This window comes from Dipodomys spectabilis, unplaced genomic scaffold (genome assembly GCF_019054845.1).
Source record: "Dipodomys spectabilis isolate Male_0828 unplaced genomic scaffold, ASM1905484v1 ptg000155l, whole genome shotgun sequence".
NCBI lineage: Eukaryota > Metazoa > Chordata > Mammalia > Rodentia > Heteromyidae > Dipodomys > Dipodomys spectabilis.
In genome coordinates, this window is record NW_024870832.1 from 3399403 (window position 1) to 3421280 (window position 21878).

Here is a 21878-nt window from a genome sequence, read left to right on the forward strand (position 1 = left end):
TCATCTACTGAGGGGCATCTGGGTTGGTTCCATATCTTAGCTATGGTTAATAATGCTGCAACAAACATAGTTGTGCTGGAAGCTTTAGTATGGTCTTGTTTGTGATCATTTGGGTAAATGCCCAAAAATGGGATTGCTGTGTCATAGGGAAGCTATGTGGAGTCTTTTGAGGAACCTCCATACTGCTTTCCAAAGTGGTTGAACAAGTTTACATTCCCACCAACAATGCAGTAGAGTTCCCTTCTGTCCACATCCCCTCCAGCATCTGTTGTTGTTAGAGTTCTTGATTCTAGCCATTCTAACTGGGGTGAGGTGGAATCTCAATGTTGTTTTGATTTGCATTTCTTTTATGGCTAGAGAGGTTGAGCATTTCTTCATGTGTCTATTGGCCATCCTTCTTTCCTCTTCAGAGAAGTTTCTCTTTAAGTCTTTAGCCCATTTATTTATTGGGCAGTTGTTTCTTTGAGAATTTGCTGTTGGGGGATTTAATTTATTGAGTTCCAAGTATATTTTAGATATGAGACCCTTGTCTGTTGTATGGCTAGTGAAGATCTTCTCCCAATCCATGGGCTTTCTATTGATGTTACTAGCTATGTCCTTTGCCATGCAGAAGCTCTGCAGTTTTGTGCAACCCCGTTTGTTGTGTTTGATTTGTTGTGTTTCTGGCTCTCTATTAAGAAAATTTTGGTCTGTGCTAAAGAGACCTAGAGTTTCTCCTATTCCATCCTGTAATGTTTTCAAGGTGTCTGCTTTGACTCCCAGGTCTTTGATGCATTTGGAGTTGATTCTGGCGCAGGTTGATATATAAGGATCTAGCTTTAGTTTTCTACAGGTTATTAACCAATTTCACCAGCACCATTTACTGAAGAGGCTGTCTTTCTACCATTCTATTTTTTTAGCTCCCTTATTGAAGATTTGGTGACTATAGGTCTGTGGGTTCATTTCTGCGTTTTCAATTCTATTCCATTGGTCCTGAGGTCTCTTCTTGTGCCAGTACCAAGCTGTTTTGTTTACTATGGCTTTTTAGTGGAGCTTGAAATTTGGTATTGATATTCCTCCAGCACTGTTCTTTCTGTTAAGAATGGTTTTTTGCTATTCAGGGCTTTTATTGTTCCATATGAATTTTTGGATTGCCTCTTCTATTTCCTTGAAGAATGAGGTGGAATATTGATAGGTATCGCATTGAATTTGTAGATAGCCTTGGGAAGTATTGCCATTTTCACGATATTAATCTTTCCAATCCAGGAGCATGGGAGGTTTTTCCACTTTCTAAGTTCTGTTTTGATTTCCTTTTTCAGGTTTTTAAAGTTTTTATCAGAGAGGTCCTTCACTTCTTTGGTTGTTAATTCCTAGGTATTTTATTTTTTGTGGGGCTATTACGAATGGAGTTGCTTTCCTAATTTCAGCCACACTTTTCTCATTGTTGGCATACAGAAAAGCCATTGATTTTTGAGGCTTAATTTTATACCCTGCTACTTTGCCAAAGTTTCAAATCAGCTCTAGTAATTTGGGAGTAGAATCTGTGGGATTCTTTAAAAGCAAGATCATGTCATCTGCAAAGAGGGAGAGTTTTACTTCATCTTTCCCTATTTGGATCCCCTTTATGTTTGCATCTTGTCTTATTGTTGTAGCTAGGCATCTAATACTAAATTGAAGAGAAGTGGAGAGAGTTGACATCCTTGTCTCGTTCCTGACTTTAAAGGAAATGGTTTTAGTTTTTCACCATTAAGTATAATGCTGGATGTAAGTTTGTCAGACACAGCCTTTATTATATTGAGGAATGTTCCATGGATTTCTAATTAAGACTCTTATTTCCTATAAAAACTACTTGAAAGAAAAGCAATGGTGCGGTCACTCAAGTAGTAGAGCATTAGCCTTGAGCAGGGCTCTGAGTTCAAACCCTAGGATCAGCACACAAACACAGAAGAAAACAGGAAGCTGGTACTCAAACAGGATGGTGTCAAGGGGAGACAGGGAGAGAGATGAAGAGGAGAAAAGGCGAATGCATACACGAATCCAATGTACATCCTACAAAATGAAGAGTGAAGGCAATGGTGGAGAGAGGAAGGATGGGTGAGAATGTTGAAAGGGGTGACATGGATCAAGATGTATTATATTCATAAACTTCTTTATTAAATGGCACTTTCTTAATATAACTATTTAAAGATAATATTAGGGCTGGGAGGCAGCTGGTGCCAGTACCAGGATCAGGACAAATTTATTAGCTGTCTCTTTGTTCTTCCTGGGCCTTATCCATAGCTGCCAATCACCGTCTCTCTTATCTTCATTTTGCTTCCCCTTGTCCTTCCCAACAGTGATTATAGTTACGTTTTGTCACATAGCTTGAAGTAGCCAGTGCTGTGCTAAGTACTTACGTTCATTCACTTCCACTTTGTATCAGCCCCATAAAGGCAGACAAGATTATTTCCCACATTTCATAGATGTGGACACTGATGACCAGGAAGATTCATTCACTTGGAAAAGAACACAACATCCAAAGTTAGGACAGGCAGTTCTGACTGTAGTCTACATAATGCCGCATACTGCACATGCGGTTCCTGCTCCCTGCATGGCTGTGTCTAGGTGCCATAGTCATACATGTATTTCTGTCTGACCTTTGTCTCGCTGATGAAGAAAGTGAGGGAACTAAGCAGACAGAGTTGGATCTGTGTTCCAGTTCTGCCAGTCTGGGGCTGCAGGACTCTTAGAGCCATTAAATCCCAAGGATCACCTTTATACAGCAGGAACAATGAGTCCTTACAGTTCCAGACTCATATCTCCAGCCCAGTTAATTTTAGGCTTTATTTCCTTTTATTCCTTATCACGTTCATTTCCCCTGGGTTGTTTTCCAGTCACTGCATCTTCTGTTTTGAGATCTCCCAAGTCAATGAATCGCAAATTGGAGTTCCTAAGATTAGCAGCATCAGCATCACCTGAGAATTTGGTAGAACCCCCAAGTTCTCACATCTGACCTCAGACCCACTGAGTCTGGGAATTCTGCCCTCAGAGTTGCCAAAATAAATCTTTTCTGGGTGATGCTGATGTACCTTTGAGAGTCAAATTATTTAAGGAAAGAATTTCGATTACCTGCAAAAATGTTCATGGTCTAGAGGGCTCTCAGGTAATTGAATTATTTGACCCTCCACAAACCAATCTTGCAAAACAGATAAAAACAAGTATCACTCTGCCTTTTCCAAATGAAATTGACATCCAAAAAAAGAAAAAAAAGACAAAGACAAATGTTTCACAGGATGTGACAACATCATTCCATGAGTTGCAGAGAAGTCTTAGATCAGTTTTGCCCTTGACCAGTCCTAAGAAGCCCCCAGAAACCACTATCTCAGGCAGTATAAACCAATTCTAGTGGTCTCAGCCAATATCAAGCTGGTCTGTATAAGTCATCTTGACATTTCTTTTGTGTGTGTGTGTGTGTGTGTGTGTGTGTGTGTGTGTGTGTGTGTAAATATGCATGCACACGCACACACCTGTCCAGGGGCTTAAACTCAGGGCCTGGGTGCTATCCCTGAGCTTCTTTTTGCTCAAAGCTAGAACTCTACCACTTGAGCCATAGTTCCATTTCTAACTTTTTTGGTGGTTTATTGGAGATAAGGGTCTCACTTTTCCTGTCCAGGCTGGCTCTGGACCAAGATTCTCAGACCTCTGCCATATGAATAGCTAGGATTAAAAGCATGAGCTCTTTTACCTGGACCTCTCTCTAGGTGTATATCTTGTCTAACAGAACCTTTTCAGTGGTTAGGAAAATAAATGGTGCATGTCAGAATAATTTTGGGAATATTTTATTCTACTTACTCCCTGTTGGAAATTTTCAGTGAATAGTGATCTCTGAAAAGTTCTGAGAAGCCTCTTCTCCCTCTCCTACCACATCATCTGTTTAAAGCTGTATTTTCTAAACATGTTTATTTTCATGTTCCACTTATTAACTTCCCACTAGAAATAATGTTCCATGAAACAAATCGTTGCGTTGCTAAATGAACTAAGCCTGCAGATGAGGTAGCTCTTTAATTTTCCAGCCTGTTATCTATTTTATTAACTCATGACAGGGATCAGCAAATCAATCTATGCAATACCTTCATTCTTTTCCAAAAATTTGCAGTCACCAAATGTTTTGTATTGTATTTCTCTCTCAATCCCTTGTTAAGTTACAAGAATATTTTATACTTGCGCTAGCTTCTAAGTATTTGTAAATAATAGTGATGATGATGATGATGATGATAGATTTAAGCCAAACACCAATGGCTCACATCTGTATTCCTAGCTACTCAGAAGGCTAAAATCTAACATTCATGATTCAAAGCCAGCTCAGTTAGGAAAACCTGTGAGATTCTTATCTCCAATAAACCACCAAAAAGCCAGAAGTAGATCTGTGGTCCAAGTAGAGTGTTAGCCTTGAGGGAAAAAGAAGAAAGAGAGACAGAAAGACAGAGAGACAGAGAGAGAGAGAGAGAGAAAGAATGAATGAAAGAAAGAGAGAGAGGGAGAAAGAAAGAAAGGAAAGAAGAGAAAGAGAAAAGAAAAAGAAAAGCTCAGGGATAGTGCCTAGGCCTGAGTTCAAGTCCCAGGACTGGTGCAAAAAAATATATTGACCAAGATCTCAGAAGCAGGTGTTACGGAAAAAGAACAGAAGTACACAGGAAAAAGAAGAAAAAGAAAAAAACAGCATCTATGGCTGACATCACATTGCTTCACATTGCTGAAAAGCAAGTTTCTTTCTATAGGGGTGAAGTTAAGTCATTCTGAAGCTTTTTATTCCACTGAAAGCATTTTCTCAATGGGCCCAGCCAATGTAAGTAGGGTGAAGAAAAGCAGTGGCTGTTGGCTGGCAGGACCTTGCCTTGCATGAGCCTCACATCTGGACTGCTATGCAGCATCATTGGAGAAGGATGTTTGCCCCCGGTGGATCTGCATAGGAATGCCTCTCAGAAATGAGTGCTGTGCCTTCTGTCCTTGGACAGCCTCTTGGGTTTACCAGACTGCTCTGACCAGAAGAGCAATGGGTTTTGCCTGAGTAGATGCCAGTTTTTCTAGGATGAGGCAGAGATAGAAAAGACAGAAATGCAAGGGCTGGTGACTGTACACAGGGTAAACTCAAGGAGGAGCATTTGTTGCAAACTTTTAACATTTGTCAACATTTTGGGTTTGAAATCTAAAAGTTGAGCAGGGTGCCAATGGCTCTTATCTGTAAACCTAGCTTCTCAGGAGACTGAGATTTGAAGATCAGGGTTCAAAACCAGCCCAGGCAGGAACGTCCATAAGACTCTCATCTCCAATTAACCACCAAAAAGCCAGAAATAGAGCTGTGGCGCTATTGGCTTGCCACAGCAAAAAAGCTCAGAGACAAGGAAGGCCCTGAGTTCAAACCTTAGGAGCAGTGCTGAGAGAGAGAGAGAGAGAAAGAAAGAGAGAGAAAGAGGAGATAGTAGAGAGTGACGTATATTTGTTTGCAGTCCTCCAGGACAAAGATTGCAAATGCATTTTACTTTCTTATTGTCAGGGTAATAGTCACATGATTTCTTCCTTCTGAGTTGCTGTCTTGTGCCCAAGCAACTAATTCAAGTCAACTCTCTTTGATTTCTATTTTTTTGGTACCACTTGGATACCACATATTCTATCAAATTTATAGACTGGGAAAATAAGTGTGTGTGTGTGTGTGTGTGTGTGTGTGTGTGTGTGTGTGACACAGATGTGGAGAAAATATCTCTCCTATTAGTTTGCAATTCATTCCTGGAGTGTGGAGACCACATTTTACTTACAGCTTCCAGCCTAGAGCCGACACAGTAAATGCTCAATAAATGTTTATTGACTTAAATGTGCCTTTCCCATCTCATTAGCAAGAATAATCTTAGTGGCAGGTAAAAGAGATCCGATGCAAGTTGGTATAGGCCAATATGAATGGCTCAAGTTCTTGGTGTCAAACAGAGGCAAGGATGACCCTAGTCTCCTAGACAGTGCACATACGGTCTGACAGGGTACATACGGTCTGAATTCTGGGTGGCCCAAATTACAGCACTGAGAATCCTCTTCTGGGTCTCTCCCTTCTGGATTTCACAGACAGTTCTTCCCAAACCCACTTGGGTTTTACACTATCCTTGAGCGTGCCTTTCAGGAAAAGAGCATTGCGCCTGCTTACTTGGCCAGACCCAGGTTTGTCCTCTGCCATGAAATCAGCATGGCCAGCCTCGTTCCAGCCAAAGGGCTGAGAGTCGGGCAGAATGAAAGCATGGCTGCTGGGAAACAAAACAAAACAAAACTTCAACAAAAAGAACACCTCAGTTGTCAATCACAACAGCTTTTCCTTTCAGGATGGGGAAAAAGCTATAGTCCATAAAGCTGCCAAATAATGGTGGGAAAAAAATCTCTCTTGTCAGATAATGCGTGAACTAAAATATAAGGATGGAAGGGAGAGAAAATGAGCGAGAACCTTGAAAAGGTGCCATTGATCAAGACCGATTGTAGGCATAACCTGACTTAAAGAATTGTAACCTCTTTGTACAACTAGTTATTAAAATAAATAAAATAAGATATTAATCCAGATGCCAATGCTCACGCCTGTAATCCTAGTTACTCAGGAGGCTGAGATCTGAGGATGGTGGTTCAAAGCCAGCTTTGGTAAGAAAAGTCCATGAGACTCTGATCTCCAATTAACCAGAAAAAAAAGCCAGAAATGGAGCTGTGGTTCAAGTGATAAAGTGCTAGCCTTGAGCACAAAATCTCACTCCCAGACCTTAAGTTCAAACCCCAAGACCAGCACACACACACACACACACACACACACACACACACACACACAAACCAGATAATGAGTGGATCTTCACTTCATAGAAACGATTTATTGTCAGATCTTTTCCCATTTCACCCTCGGTAAGATTTAAAAGATAGCCAACTTCAGAGCGAAGAGAGAAGCAATAGAACAAACAACGGAGAGCTGCTGAGATCCAACAAAACGTTCTGTTATTTTTGCAGAGAGCAGACGTGGCAGTAGCACCCTTAACAATCACCTTGGTCCGGGAAGAAGTGATAGATTTCTCCAAGCCATTTATGAGTCTGGGGATCTCCATCATGATAAAAAAGCCACAGAAATCCAAGCCAGGAGTCTTCTCCTTCCTCGATCCTCTGGCGTATGAGATTTGGATGTGCATTGTCTTCGCCTACATTGGAGTCAGTGTTGTGCTTTTCCTGGTCAGCCGCTTCAGCCCCTACGAATGGCACAGTGAAGAACTCGAGGAAGGCCGGGACCAGACACCCAGCGACCAATCCAATGAGTTTGGGATATTCAACAGCTTGTGGTTCTCCCTTGGGGCCTTCATGCAACAAGGCTGTGACATCTCTCCAAGGTCAGTTGGCTGTTTTATTTTTTTTTTTTAACTTTCTTGCTCCATCTTTGGCTTGGAAGGAAAAAAAAATGTTTTTTAAGTACTGGGAATTTAAGGACTGGGTATTATCTCCCCATCTTCATTCTATTCCATTATACAGTCCGATAGCTGTCCACTCTCAGTCGTGGTTTTCTGGACACCATGGGTGGATCCTCCTTGTCTGGTAGCTGGTGAATGCAATCTGTCAAGATATACAGGAATAATCATGCTTGAGGTTTTGTCGCTGAATAGTATGGAGGAGATGGCTGGGGCGGGGGAGGGGGGGGCTCATGCTTGTCATCCTAGCCACTCAGCAGGCTGAGATCTGAGGATCATGATTCAAAGTCAGACCAGGCAGGAAAGTCCAGAAGACTCTTAGCTCCAATGATCTCCACACACATACACACAAAAAGCCAGAAGTGGACCTGTGAGTCAAGTGGGAGAGAGCTAGCCTTAACCATAACATTTCAAAGACAGCATCCAGGTTCTGAGTTCAAACCCCCAAACCTGCACCCCTCAAAAAAAGTATAGAAATACAGAGAAAGAGGAGAGATAGTATAGTACTACTAATATTTACTGAGCATCTGCTGTGTATCAAGGCTGAGTCCTATAGATTTATCCAATGAGGAATCCCAAAATACCAAATACCTTGCAAGCAAGGCATCACAGACAGTGGGTGAGATGGGTGGATTCAGACCACTGCTCTAAACTTGTTCTGCATGGTAGAGGTGATGGAGCCCCAACTCTAGCACACAGGCCCTCTGAGAGACCCCAGGCATGGCACTTTGCTCTGCCCTTGGCTTCTTGGTCTGAAAGAAGCAACGGTCTCCTTTTGTAAGTTCTCAGAAAGACTCTGGAAAATTCTCCAGCCAGCAGTGACTGTAGTTTATTTGTTGTGGTTTAAAAATGGGGGCTCAGATACCCCAATGAAAGAACCAAGGTGACTCAATGCTTAGGATAAGGACCAGAACTGTTTCACTTCTGCTTGGATCATGTATTGGAATTTGTGAGTAGAGTTTATTTTGGAAGATGTGAGCTGAAGGGAAGACTGAGCTTTTGTTGGTTTTACAGTATTGAAGAACTTAGGGCCTCATGCTTGTTAGGAAAAAGTTAGCTCTGCCAGGCACCAGTAGTTCCCACCTGTAATCCCAGCTACTCCAGAGACTGAGATATGAGAATCATGGATCATAGTCAGCCCCGGCAGGAAAGTCCATGAGAATCTTGTCTCCAATTAATCATTGCCAAATAAAAAAAAAAAATCCAGACATGGAACTATGGCTCAAGTGGTACAGTGCTAACCATGAGCATAATAGCTCAGGGACAGCACCCAGGCCCTGTGCTCAAGTCCCAAGACTGGCACAAAAATTTAAAAAATAAAATAAAATAAATGTTAGTTCTGAAGGCTTAAAAAAAAGAAAAGAAAGGTATAAAGGACCTAGGGGAAAAAGAAGAAAAAAAATTCTGAAAACTACCAATCGGACTGATTCTCACCTTTAGCCTCCTATCCATGTAAATAATGGTCTTTCGCCCACATACCAGAAGGTTCATGCTATAAAACCTCACACATTGACCTGATAAACTAGCGGGAGCGGTATTTCCTCTCACAGCTGTTTAATACCTCACTTTCCATATAGTTATTCCTCCTAGATTACCAAATTTCTGAATCAGGCAGGTGGGAGCATTGTATAGAACAGAGGCTCCCTGGGTCAATCAGGGGCATAAGCAAATAAATATTAAAATCTCACAGAAAAGTCTAGAGATATCTTAGCCCTGTTTGGGTAGAGGTGTTTTATTTTGTTTGTTTTTGTGCCACTTTTGGAGCCCAAGCTCAGGGCCTCATACTCTTAACTTAGCTTCAAGACAGGAACACTCTCCCACTTGAACCACAACTCTACTTCCAGTTTTTTGCTGATTCATTGGAAATAAGAATTTCAGAGACTTTTCTACCTAAACTAGATTTTAAACCATGATCCTCAGATCTCAGCCTCCTGAACTGCTTGTTATTTATTACAAGCATGAATCACCAGCGCCTAGCCCCGACATACCTTTCATACTTCAATGTCACTGTAAATCCATATTTTTTTTGTCAGTTGTGAGGGCCTGCGCACTGTCCATCACCTCTTCAGCTCAAGGCTAGTGCTCTACCACTTGAGCCACAGAGCTACTTCCAGCTTTTTCTGCTTATGTGGTGCTGAGAAATCGAACCCAGGGCCTCATAAATGCAAGACAAGCATTCTACCACTGAGCCACCTTCTCAGCCCTAGATCCCTATTCTTAAGCAACAATGGAGTAAACTCTCTAACCAGCCTCCTCCTCCAAGATTTATTTTGCCTGCTGTATAATGTGGAAAGTTTTATCATTCACCATGATATCTTGTTTTTCTTTAAATAAGAAGACAGTCAAGGGGGTGAGAGAGGCGTGGGAGAGAAGGTGTGAGACTGGGTGCTTGGCCAATACTGGCAAACACATGGTAAAGAATAGAAAGAACCAAGCAGGGAGAGATTTGCTTAAAAATAAATCAGGCCAGTGCATAAACAGTGGGAAGACATGACTCTTACCCAGTTAGTAGGGCCATCAAAACATATACATGTCATGAGCTTATTTTTCTCCAGTCCTTCCTTCATGAGTAAGCAACTATCTTTTTCTTTTAATTTTTTCATTGTTATCATAAAGGTGGGTTACAGAGGAGTTACAGTTACATAAGTCAGGTGAATGAGTACATTTCTTTTTGGACAATGTCACCCCTTCCCTCACTCTCTTCCAGTGTTCTCCTCTGGTCCCCACCCATAGGTTATATATAATTCATTTTCCACTTAGTGTCCAGTGAATACCACTTTGTCCCTCCATTTCTGTGCCCCCCTCTTTCACCTCCCCAAAATACATACACAAACAAGACAAAAGGAAAAGAAAGGAAAAACAGCAATAAAGTAAAAAAGCCCTCTTGTTTCCATTTCCTGGAGTTCCTTTTGATCAATATTATCCTATGTGGTCAGAGGCACATTGGCACTGTGCCTTTGTGTTTTTCCCCTAAGAGTACTGTCCTTTGGTTTCACTGTGTGTGAATGCCTAGCATCCTGTATCATTTATCATGCTCCGGGGAGCAACTATCTCCTAACAACTCCCTTGTGGTACATTTTCACCATCCTTCCAGTCGCAAGCTCTGAGTTCACTTAGTGAATCTTCTGTCAGGCATGTGTCTTGTATAAACTGTACTTGTGGACAGTGATTGCCCAACATTGAAAAAGAGCCATCCTCACTAGTAGCTACCTCACATTGTCCCTACCTGATTGCCTTCATTCCTGGGTTACCTGGATGGCCAAAGAGGATTTCAGTCTTTGACCTTTGTGTGCTTAGAACTTTTAATGGTTCCATGGGCCTATCTCAGAAACTCACCTGGAAGTGAACAAAAGAGGTTGAACGGTTACCCTCCTCCTTAGCTTTATTAAAAACAACCTCACCTCAAGCCTCCATAAAAATAGAAACAACTTCTGGGCACCAGTGGCTCACACCTGTAGTCCTAGCTACTCCGGAGGCTGAGATCTGAGGATTGTGGTTCAAAGCCAGCCTAGGCAGGAAAGTCCTTGAGGTGTTTATGTCCAATTAACCATCAGAAAACTGGAAGTGGCACTGTGGCCCAAGTGGTAGAGCACTCACCTTGAGCTGAAGAGCTGGGGGACAATGTCCAGGCTCAGAATTCAAGCCCCACAACTGACCAAAAAAAAGGAAGGAAGGAAGGAAGAAAGGAAGGAAGGAAAGAAGGAAGGAAGGAAGGAAGAAAGGAAGGAAGGAGATAGAAAAAGGAAGAAAGAAAGAAAGAAAGGAAGGAAGGAAGGAAGGAAGGAAGGAAGGAAAGAAAGAAAGAAAGAAAGAAAGAAAGAAAGAAAGAAAGAAAGAAAGAAAGAAAGAAAGAAAGAAAAATAGAAACAACTTTCTACCAGTCTTGGCTTAAAAGAGGTTGACATATATAAAACCTATAGCACAATCCCTAGCCTTTACAGAGGAAGATGATAGAATAAAATGTGTCTTCTTTATTGAATTTCTGTGTTGGTCCTGGACCCAGATTCACCAGAAGGATTTGCTGCTCATACCGATTCCAAAGCTTAATACCCTCTTCTGGGGAAATCAAGGAACACAAGCAAAATGACTTGCTCAGGAGACCAGTGTTATCTGAATTCTTAAGACTCTTCCTCATTTAAATTGAGATTTCAAATGAAATCTCAAAGCAAGCACTCTACCACTTTGAGCCACAGTACCACTTCCGGTTTTCTGGTGATTTAATTGGAGATGAAAGTCTCACAGATTTTTCTGCCTTGGGCTGGCTTTGAACTGCGATCCTCAGATCTCAGCCTCCTGAGTAGCTAGCATGACAAGTGTGAGCCACCAGTGCTGGGCAAAAAAGATCTTTTTAAAATAGTGATCAGAGACAGAAGTCAAGCAAGCAGTGGTAACCACCAAACAGTCCCTCTTTTCCTATTTGCTCACGGAGTACTTTTCCTGTGTACTTCATAGAGTACTATGACCACAAGTAGCATCTTTAAAGACTTTATATGCTACATTGTTTATTCATATTCCATTTTAACATCAAAGTTAACAAAAAAAAATCCACCTGAATTGCAATCACAGATCGCCATAGTTTGGTATAGTAAGATTAGAAAGTTTTGATCCATGAATGGACTTTGTAGATGTTTCTTACACCCAAAGATCTATTTTTAAGTAGATACTTTTTAGATTGCTTTTTTTCCATACAGAGGAGTATTGAGGAGGAATATATTACAAGAGAAACAAAATCATTATAGGTAAAACTTATATTTAGTTCTCCCAATGGCTTATTTGTGTGTGTGGGGGGGGGGGTTGTATTGTGTGTATGTGTGCATTTTTTGTGTGTGCATGTGTATTTGTGTGTGTGTGTGTGTGTGTGTGTGTGTGTGTGTGTGTGTTATGATGCTGGTCCTGGGGCTTGAACTCAAAGCCTAGTGCTGTCTCTGAACTACATTTGCTCAAAACTAGTGCTCTATCACTTGAGCCATGGCTCCACTTCTGGCTTTTTTGGTGATTGAGGGTAAGAATCCCATGAACTTTTCCTGCCCAGGCTGGCTTTGATACCATGATCTTCAGGTCTCAGCCCCCTGAGTAACTAGGATTATAGACGTGAGCCATCAGTGTCTAGCTCCTGGCATTATTTTATTTTATTTAGTCCTTTCATCTCTCTTTGCAGCCCACACTATTTGATGTATTCAGCAGGCATCCATTAACTGTCTGCAGTAGACAGGGGATGGTTTGGGTTGGCGAAGATGGGAAGATCAATTGAAGATGGAGTGTGAAGGATGGGCACCTTGGCTTCCCAGAGCTAGCAGCAGAAGCAGTTGAACACAGTAGACATTGTAAACAAGCCATGGCGATGGTATAAGCAGCGGCGTGCTACACATAAAAGGAGCCTGGCTGTTGCAATGCATGATAAAGGAAGTGAAATTAAAGGATACTTACTTAAGGGTATTCTGAGACAATTTCTCTGAGGACCTGGATGGGTAAGAGGAAGCCAGGCTTGTAAATAACAGAGAGACAGAAATAGCCATATACAAAGGCCCTCGGGTAGATAGAGCTTACTGCTCACACGACTAAGGGAGAAATTTGTATGTCTGGGCTTATACATAAATAAATGGAGAGAACAGGGGATTGAGATCCTATTGGAGGAGTAGGCAAAGGCCGGATCATACAGGATCCATGACTGTGGTACACATTTGGCTTTCACTTCTAAATTCTATGGAAAGCCATGGGGCAGGGAGGAGATGTTAAGCAAAGAAGAGTTGATTTTCAGACTGTAATACCACTCTGGAGAACTCTGAGGCCAGTGAATTAGGGCAGAAAGAAAAGAGTAGAGAGCAAAAGCTCGAAGGATCAGATTAGAGCCTCTTATGGCCATCTAGGACAAGTTATGGTGATGGTCTAGGACAAGTTGTGATGATGGGTAATTACAAGACTGGTCATGACATAGATTTGGGGTCTTCTTGGAAGCTGGCATTGACAAGAATTACTGACAGAGTTGATTTGCAAACTCAGGGAGAGGGAGGACACTCCAGGGTAGATCCAAGACGGAGGGAGCATTTTGAACCATAGTACATAAAGACATCCAACTCTGAGTGGATCTAAGGGTGCTCTTGTTCATTCATCTCCTTCTCTAAGGTCTCCCAGGCAGAATCCATGGCCTATCAATGCTCAGAACAATCGTCTTCCTACCACATGGTCCTAAGCCAGGGGCATGGTTCCATACAGGTGAATGAAAACCAGGTCTGCACCTTTATTCTCACTGAGCCCTCCAACCCCTTTCTCCACCTCCACAGGGTCAGTGCATTCCTGGCTTCTTGTGGTGACTTTTTTTTTCTGGTGCTCAAGAAGGGTTCAAAGGGTCCTGGGAGAATTGGGAGAATAGAAGACATTATGATTTCCACTTCCCCGTTATTTCTGATCATAGGCTGTCTTCCCATACATGGTAATTATCTCCACCTGGCAAAGGAAATTACTGTCAGCTAGAAGAAATCTCAGGCAAGGGAAGTGGTAGGCACTTTAGAAATCTTCTAGAACCTTATGTCATAATCTCTCTCTCTCTCTCTCTCTCTCTCTCTCTCTCTCTCTCTCTCTCTCTCTCTCTCTCTCTCTCTCTCTTTTTCTCTCAGTTCATTTGCATGTTTGGAGGTAGGTCCTGAAACCCATACATCATGAGAAACAGAGTAACCAAGGAGAAAAGCCTAAACAGATATCAATGATAGATCAGCTAACTACCTACAGCATTCGCACACAAAGGCCTGGGTCACCAATACTGGCTGCCATAATGGAAACCTATTTCTTTTGCTTTTTTTTAAGAGGGTGGAAGTACTAGGGCTTGAACTCAGAGCCTCAAGCTGTCCTTTGCCTTCTAGTGCTTTACCATTTGAGCCACACCTTCACTTTTGACTTTTTGCTGACCCATTGGAGATAAGAGCGTCATGGACTGGGTTTCAGCCTGGGCTAAAATTAAACTATCTACTAATGCATGTAAGCAAATAATTAGGTGAGAAAGCAGAATGTAATTTGAATCATTCCCAAGAGTCAAGTGTACAGTTAATAGATAAACAGCAGAGAAAATTCACCATGAACTAAAGCAACAGGATTGTATATTTAGAAAGGGAGGGACAAAAAAAATAGATCTACACTGGATGTGATCCTAGCTACTCAGGAGGCTGAGAGCTGAGGATCGCAATTCAAATCCAGCCCATGCAGGGAAGTCTGTGAGACTCTTATCTCCAATTAACTATCAAAAAACAGGAAATAACCTGTGGCTCAAAGTGGTAATGTGCCAGCCTGGTGCACAAAAGCTCAGGGACAGTGCCTAGGCCCTGAGTTCAAGCCCCAAGAGTAGCACAAAAGCAAAGAAGGCGAGGCAACAGGCGTTGGACAAGCACCAAAGGAGAAATGACTGTGTTTTGAGATCAAATATCTCATTGCTCAAACATACCTGGGTTTAGATCCTATACAATTTACAAAGTCTTCAGACTTAATCTGGTAACTTAACTGTTGGATCAAGCAGTTAAGCCTAATTCTCCAATTTCCTCAAATTTAAAAAGGAGGTCATTCATAACCATATCTCAAGAGTTTTACAATAATACTCATACAAACAGAGGCTAGCACAGAGCCTAGTGTATAGCTTAAACTGGAGATTCAAAAATCTTCATTCTCTTTCCTTTCCATTGTGTCATTCACTTAACTGCCTTTTTGCTCTGTCCTGGGCCATCCAACCAATCACATGTTCCCAGATAAGAGCAGTGAACTTCACTGGCATGCATCTCATTATGGGGTTGAACTCCAGGCCCACATTCAGCCACAGGGAAGTCTGGAAGTCTAGAAGAAGGAGAAGAAGAAAGAGGAGGAGGAGGAGGAGGAGGACAAGGAGGAGGACGAGGAGGAAGAGAGGAAGAGGAAGAAGAAGAGGAGGAATGGAAGAAGAAGGAGGAGAGAAGCAGGATGGGAGGAGGAGGGGGAGGAGGAGAAGGAGGGGTGAAGAAGAAGAAGAAGAAGAAGAAGAAGAAGAAGAAGAAGGGGAAGAGGAGGAGGAGGAGGAGAAGGAGAAGGAGAAGAAAAAGAAGAGGAGGAGGAGGAGGAGGAGGAGGAGGAGGAGGAGGAGGAGGAGGAGGTTACCAGGTGCAGCAGTATGACTAGAAGATATTAGCAGCATTACTCATTGTCCCCAGCTTGTTTCTCACCTCACTTCCTGGGAAGGAACCAAACCTCAGCCCCTGCCTGAGTGGCTGGCTGATTCATTTCCCTGGCAGTGACCCTTTCCTGCCAGGCCACACCATCCACCAATCCCTCCTGCTCTCCTGGACACTAGGATTTTTCTACTCTCTGTAATCAAAATAGCTGTGATTTTCCCTCCATTCCATAGTGACTGAACTTGGCTTTGCAGCAATTGTACATATACCTAGATTTTTTTTTTCCCCAACAGAATCGTTTAAAGTACAGGCTCTGATGTTACTCTTGGCTTCATTCTGCTTCTTTTACCAGTATATTTTGTGACTTGGAGCAATTAGCTTTGCATCTCAGAGCCTTACTACTGCTGCTATGGAGGTGGGCAGGGGTGGGATGGGGTGGAGAACACCTCAAACTTTGGATATAAAATAACAGCCAGAAGCACGTGAATTGTGCAGGATATTTGGAAAGGAGACACCATGGGAGATCTTGTCTCTGCTTCTGTCTGGGACCTGAGATGGGAAAGATAAAAGGCTGTGGCTGAGTGGATGGCGGAGGGGAAGAGGGCAGAATCCTCTGAATGCTGTTTCTCTTTCATGTCTCCGGTTAGGGCTGCTGACCTGAACACCTACACACGCTCTCTCTCTCTGCTCCTGCGTGGGCTTCCCTCACTGCATGATGGATGGTTTCCAAGAATAGGTGGCCTAAAGAGAAGCAGGTGAAGCTATATCACTTGTCATGAGGTCCCCATGGAAGTGACATAATGTGCCTTTTGCCATGCTGTCACCCCAGCCAGATTCAAGGGAAGAAACAATATCCATTAAACCTCTCAAAGTGCTGGGCCCTGGGTGGCACACGGCTGTCATCCTAGCTACTCAGGAGGCTGGAAATCTAAGGACTGAAAGTTCAAAGACAGCCCAGGCAGACAAAGCTGAGAGACTCGTATCTCCGATTAACCACCAAAAAGTCAGAGGGGAGGTGTAGCTCAAGTGGTAGAGAACCAGCTCTGAGTGTGAAAGTTCAGCAAGAATATAAAGCCCAGAGTTCAATTCCTAGTACCAACATATGCACACACACAACACAAAAACTGTCTGTGTGTATTATGGATTCTCTGCATATATATGCATACATATATATTATTTAAGCATTCTCTGCATATATTATATATCTTTACATATATATCTTATTTTATATAAGTATATTATATGACATTATATAAATATATTATACATTATATAATAAAATATATAAATATCTTATATAATATATTGATATGTTTATAAATAAATTCATATTTTTTAATTTTTTATTTTTGTTGGTCGTGGGGCTTGAACTCTGGGCCTAGGTGCTGTCCCTCAGCTCTTCAGCTCAAGGCTAGCACTCTCCCACTTGAGCCACGATGCCATTTCCTGTTTATATATATTTAGAGAGAGGAAAGAGAATCCTTAGACTGCCTTCTTCCTCACCAATGCTCCTCAGTCAGCAGGAAGTTCCAGGACTGGCCATGATCCACTTTCCCCAGTAGCAGTTAGGGCTACCTTTTCAAGGGGGAAGAGGGAAAGCAGGGAAGAAATGATACAAGTTCATTAAAAAGCAGCCAATCCGAGACTTGAGTTTATACAGCATGCAGAGGACAAGAGAAGCAGATAAACCTGAAAATAATACAGTGGAATCAAGGGGTTATGAAAGAACGTGGAAGGAAGGAAGACCAAAGAAACAAAGAAGTAAGGACATCAGGGCATCAGAGTCGTAAACAGAAAGGAGATGGACCCATCAGAAAGCCATCCGGCTCTCACTATTGGCCTAGTTCTGCGATAAGGAAGATGCTGAAGGTGGTGTAGGATGGTAAAGGCAGGCTGACATGCCATTTCCCTGTAGTTATATCTAATCCATGCGTTCTCTTTTTCTGCTGTATTTCTCCTGATAAACTTTTCTATCACTTTTACTAAGAGAGAAAGAGAGACAGAGAGAATCTTCTGCAAACCTTATGCATAAAAATGATGCTGGTACCTATTAGCATCATGATGAAGTTAAAATAAATAAGGTATTTAGAGGACTTAACATGCTGGCTTTTTGTTTTATTTGTTTGTTTGTGCCAGTCCTCGGGCTTGAACTTGGGCCTGGGCTGCTTTTGCTCAAGTCTAGCACTCTACCACTTGAACCACACAGTGCCACGTCCAGATTTTTTTGGTAGTTTAGTGGAGATAAGAGTCTCACAGAAGCCGGGCACCGGTGACTCACACCTGTAATCCTAGCTATTCAGGAAGCTGAGATCTGAGGATCAGAGTTCAAAGCCAGCCTGGGCAAGAAACTCCTCCATGAGACTCTTATCTCCAATAAACCACTAGAAAACCGGAAGTGGTGCTGTGGCTCAAACAGTAGAGTACTTGCCTTGAGCTGAAGAGCACAGGGAAAGTACCCAGGCCCAGAGTTCAAGCCCCATGACCGACCAAAAAAAAAAAAGGGGCTCACAGACTTTTTTGCCCAAGGTGGCTTGGAACTATGATCCTCAGATCTTAGCTTTCTGAGTAGCTAGGATTACAGACATGAGCCACCAGTGCTCAGTTTAACACATATTTGAAAAAAAAAAAATAATATATATATATATATATATATATTTAAGTAGTTGTCCAAAGGAGTCTCCATTCAATAAATAAGTTTATGAAGACAACACTTCTTGATCAATGTCACCCCTTTTCTCATTCTCCCCACTAGCCCACCCTCACCTCTTTGCTCAATTTTCTTAATTTTGTAGCATATGCATTGAATCTTATGATTGCACTCTCCCCCATTTCCTCTCTTCATCTGACATGGAATAAATGCTCAGGGAAGGCATATAATATAGTCTCTTTTTCCAAGTTTTTTGAAATGTATAGTAAATACTTATTAATAACCATGTAGTATAGTCAGCGTTTAATAATGTATGTCCATAATAGATGTTTCTAATTATTTGTTGAGCTAATCAATCTAGGGATTTATATCATTAAGGAGTCTAAACAATAGCCTGAAGAGATTGTAACCCTCATTTTGAGAAAACAACAAAAAAAAAGGCAAGGTTGCAGGAGTTTATATAGCTTAGGAAATGAGCACTGAGCATTTTATAACCTGGACCTTGATATAGCAACTTTTTTTGTGTTGAAAATGACTCAACTCCAGTGACCCTTAGCAAACAATGAGCAATTTTTCAAAAGACTCATATTTAGATTTGAACACTTTGAAGTTATATAGGGCCTTGTATGGCCTTCAATCCATGAGGGAAAAATGAAAAGAAACAAGAGAGACACAAGAGTTTGCCACGATCTCTTTTCTCTACAGCAAACCTTACAGCAAGTCTGAGCACTGAAATGAGTCAGGCCACAGGCTTTGCTTGTTGGTGGTTGATTGAAGATTAAGAGTCTCATGAACTTTTCTGCCCAGGCTGGCTTCAAACCCTAATTCTCAGATCTCAGCCTCCTGTGTAGTTAGGATTACAGGTGTCAGCCACTTTGAGCTCCATTTCCAGTGCTCTGATGATTCTTTGGAGATAAGAGTCTCAAGGACTTTCCTATCCAGACTGGCTTTGAACTGTGATCTTTAGATCTCAGACTCCTGAGTAGCTAGGATTACAGGCCTGAGCCACTGGAACCCAGCATATTTTGCGTTTTTAAGACCACATTCATTGTTCTTCATTCTCACTGTCCATGTTTGGACAGTGTTTGCTCAGTGACATAAGCAGGGGAGGGGAAAAAGATTAGAATTGGCCAAGCTGACTTGCTGTGTTTGTGCTCACCTGTCCTGAGGCGCAAGACCAGGAGTCACAGGTGCACAATCTGTGCTCCCTGCCACAGAGTCTGACTTGGCAAGAACAGCAGTGGGAAGACATGGTGGCAGCCACCTAATCCTGGGCATACTGCCTCCATTCTCAGACCTCAGGTTTCAGTCTGAATGCAAAATAGTTTCTGAGCCCTGTGATCAGCCCACATAAACATCAGAGAATTCACAAAGCCTCTATTGTGTCCATGGACCCTAAAGCCCTCTATGGATGATCCCAAAGGGCCAGACAGGCATTGAGATCCTCAGATCTCAGCCTCCAGAGTACCTTAGGATTACTTGAGTTACCCATCAGAGCCCAACCATATTATAGTTTTAATCTGCATTTCTCTAGCCACTACTACTTCTTCACTTTTATGAGTAATTTTGACTGCTGGCCTCTTGGATAAAGTGGCTTTTTAAATGTCTTGTGCATTCCTCTATTAGGTAACCTGTCTTTTTTCTTTTTTGTTACACAAGTACTCTTGATATATCCTTTTAGAGTTGCATAAATATAAATATCTCCACCTGATCTGTGGCTTGCATTTTCATTATCTTAGTATTTTATGACAATCAGAAATATAGTGGGGGGGGGAAGAATTGGGGGGGGAGGGGGGAGGCTGGGAAGGGAGGTGAAGGGTAAACAAAGGAGGAGGCTGCAATGCTTGGTAAGAAATGTATGCATTATCCTACCCATGTAATTGTAACCCCTCTGTACAGTATGTTCTCAAATAAAATAAAATTAAATTAAAAAAAGACAAATATATATATATATATATATATATAATTTTAATGTAGTATACTTTAACCAGAGAGTCTATTATGGAGAATATTCATTTGCTTTACTCAGTCTTTGTGCACTTCATGGTCATGAAAATATTCTGCCTGTAGCTCATGGCCTGTAATTCTAGCTGCTCAGGAGGCTAAGATCTGAGGATCATGGTTCAAAACCAGCCCAGATAGGAAAGTTTATGAAACTTGTATCTCCAAGTAACCACCAAAAAGCCAGAAATGGAGTTGTGGCTCAAAGTAGTAGAGTGTTAGCTTGGAGCATTGGAGCACAAAAAGCTCAGGGACAACATCTACACCCTGAGTCCAAACCCCAGGACTAGCAAGAAGGAGGAAGGAAGGAAGGAAGGAAGGAAGGAAGGAAGGAAGGAAGGAAGGAAGGAAGGAAGGAAGGAAGGAGGGAGGGAGGGAAGGAGGAAAGAAAGGAAGAAAGAAAGGAAGAAAGAAAGAGAGAGAAAGAGAGAGGAAAGAAAGAAAGAAAAAAAGAAACAAACAAAGAAACAAACAAAGAGAGGAGAAAGAAGGAAAGAAAGAAAGGAAAGAAAGAAAGACAGACCTAAGGAAGAAGGAAGGAAAGGCAGGGGGGAGGGAGGAAGGAAGGGAAGGAGAGAGGAAGGAAGGGAAGTAGAGGGGAAGGAAGGGAAGTAGAGAGGAAGAAGAAAGAAAGAAAACAGAAAGAAAGGAAGAAAGGAGGACAAAGAAGGAAGAAATGGAGGGAGGGAGGAAGGAAGGAAGGGAGGGAGGGAGGGAGGGAGAGAGGGAGGGAGGAAGGGAGGGAGGGAGGGAGGAAAGGATGGAGGGAGGAAGAGAAAGAGGAAAGAAAATACTCTCTATCCTATAAATATTAGTATTAGTGAGACAGTTCAAGATGGTTTTTGCACTTAGATATACTATTGTATAGTTTTATGATTTATTTCAAACTGTAGACACCTTTCCCATAAATCAGTTGTCAAATACATGAAGGTCTGCTTCTGGATTTTGAATTTGTCCTATTCATAGACTTGTCTATGCTTGCCTGATACTGCTCATCTCCAATATTGTTGCTTTATAATAAATCTCTCATAACTGGCACCAGGACATAGGCTAGATGATTCCATGGGGCATGGAAATCACATTGCATCAAGCTTCATGTAAAACTTGTCTACAGTACTTTTCAAAATTGTGAGATACTAAGATTCCTTTAGAGTATCAATGATTATGACTTTTATTTGAGATTTGCAGCCAAACAATAAATAAAACTCTATACCAGTAATTTTTCGCTAGACAATATTTCCAAACACCTAGAAGTAACAGATAAAGCCCATAATACTAGTAGGTACTAAAAGGCATCCTTTCACATCAAAATTGGGGCATCGAAAACTCTAGAGACAGTCTGAGAAAAGGCAAAGAAGAACTAATTTGCTTTCATTTAAATTAACCTAAAAGAAGAAATTGCATTGCAAATGACAGAGAAGGTAGTGAGATTTGGTATGCATTCAATACACATTTGCTTTTACTGAGCGTTAGCCTTAATATATACAGAGAAAGGGGTGATTTGTATGGGTATATCATAAGAGATATGATTTTAAATAGTATATATATGTATATTTATGTATACTATCTATTTGTATATATGTATATTTATGTGTATATATGTATATTATATTATATATGTTATATATAATATAATATAATACTATATGTATGTATATTTGTATATTATATATTTGT

General features: G+C 41.6%; 1 protein-coding gene across 7 annotated transcripts in view; it reads left to right on the plus strand.

Annotated features, from left to right (window-relative positions):
* The window catches only part of Gria1 (glutamate ionotropic receptor AMPA type subunit 1), a 345667-nt gene that overhangs the window by 239033 nt on the left and 84756 nt on the right, over positions 1-21878 (plus strand). For all 7 annotated transcript variants that reach the window (XM_042692388.1, XM_042692387.1, XM_042692390.1 and 4 more), the window contains one exon: positions 6982-7352. In XM_042692388.1, coding sequence (XP_042548322.1) covers positions 6982-7352 — 371 coding nt within the window. The remainder of the gene's footprint in view (positions 1-6981; positions 7353-21878) is intronic.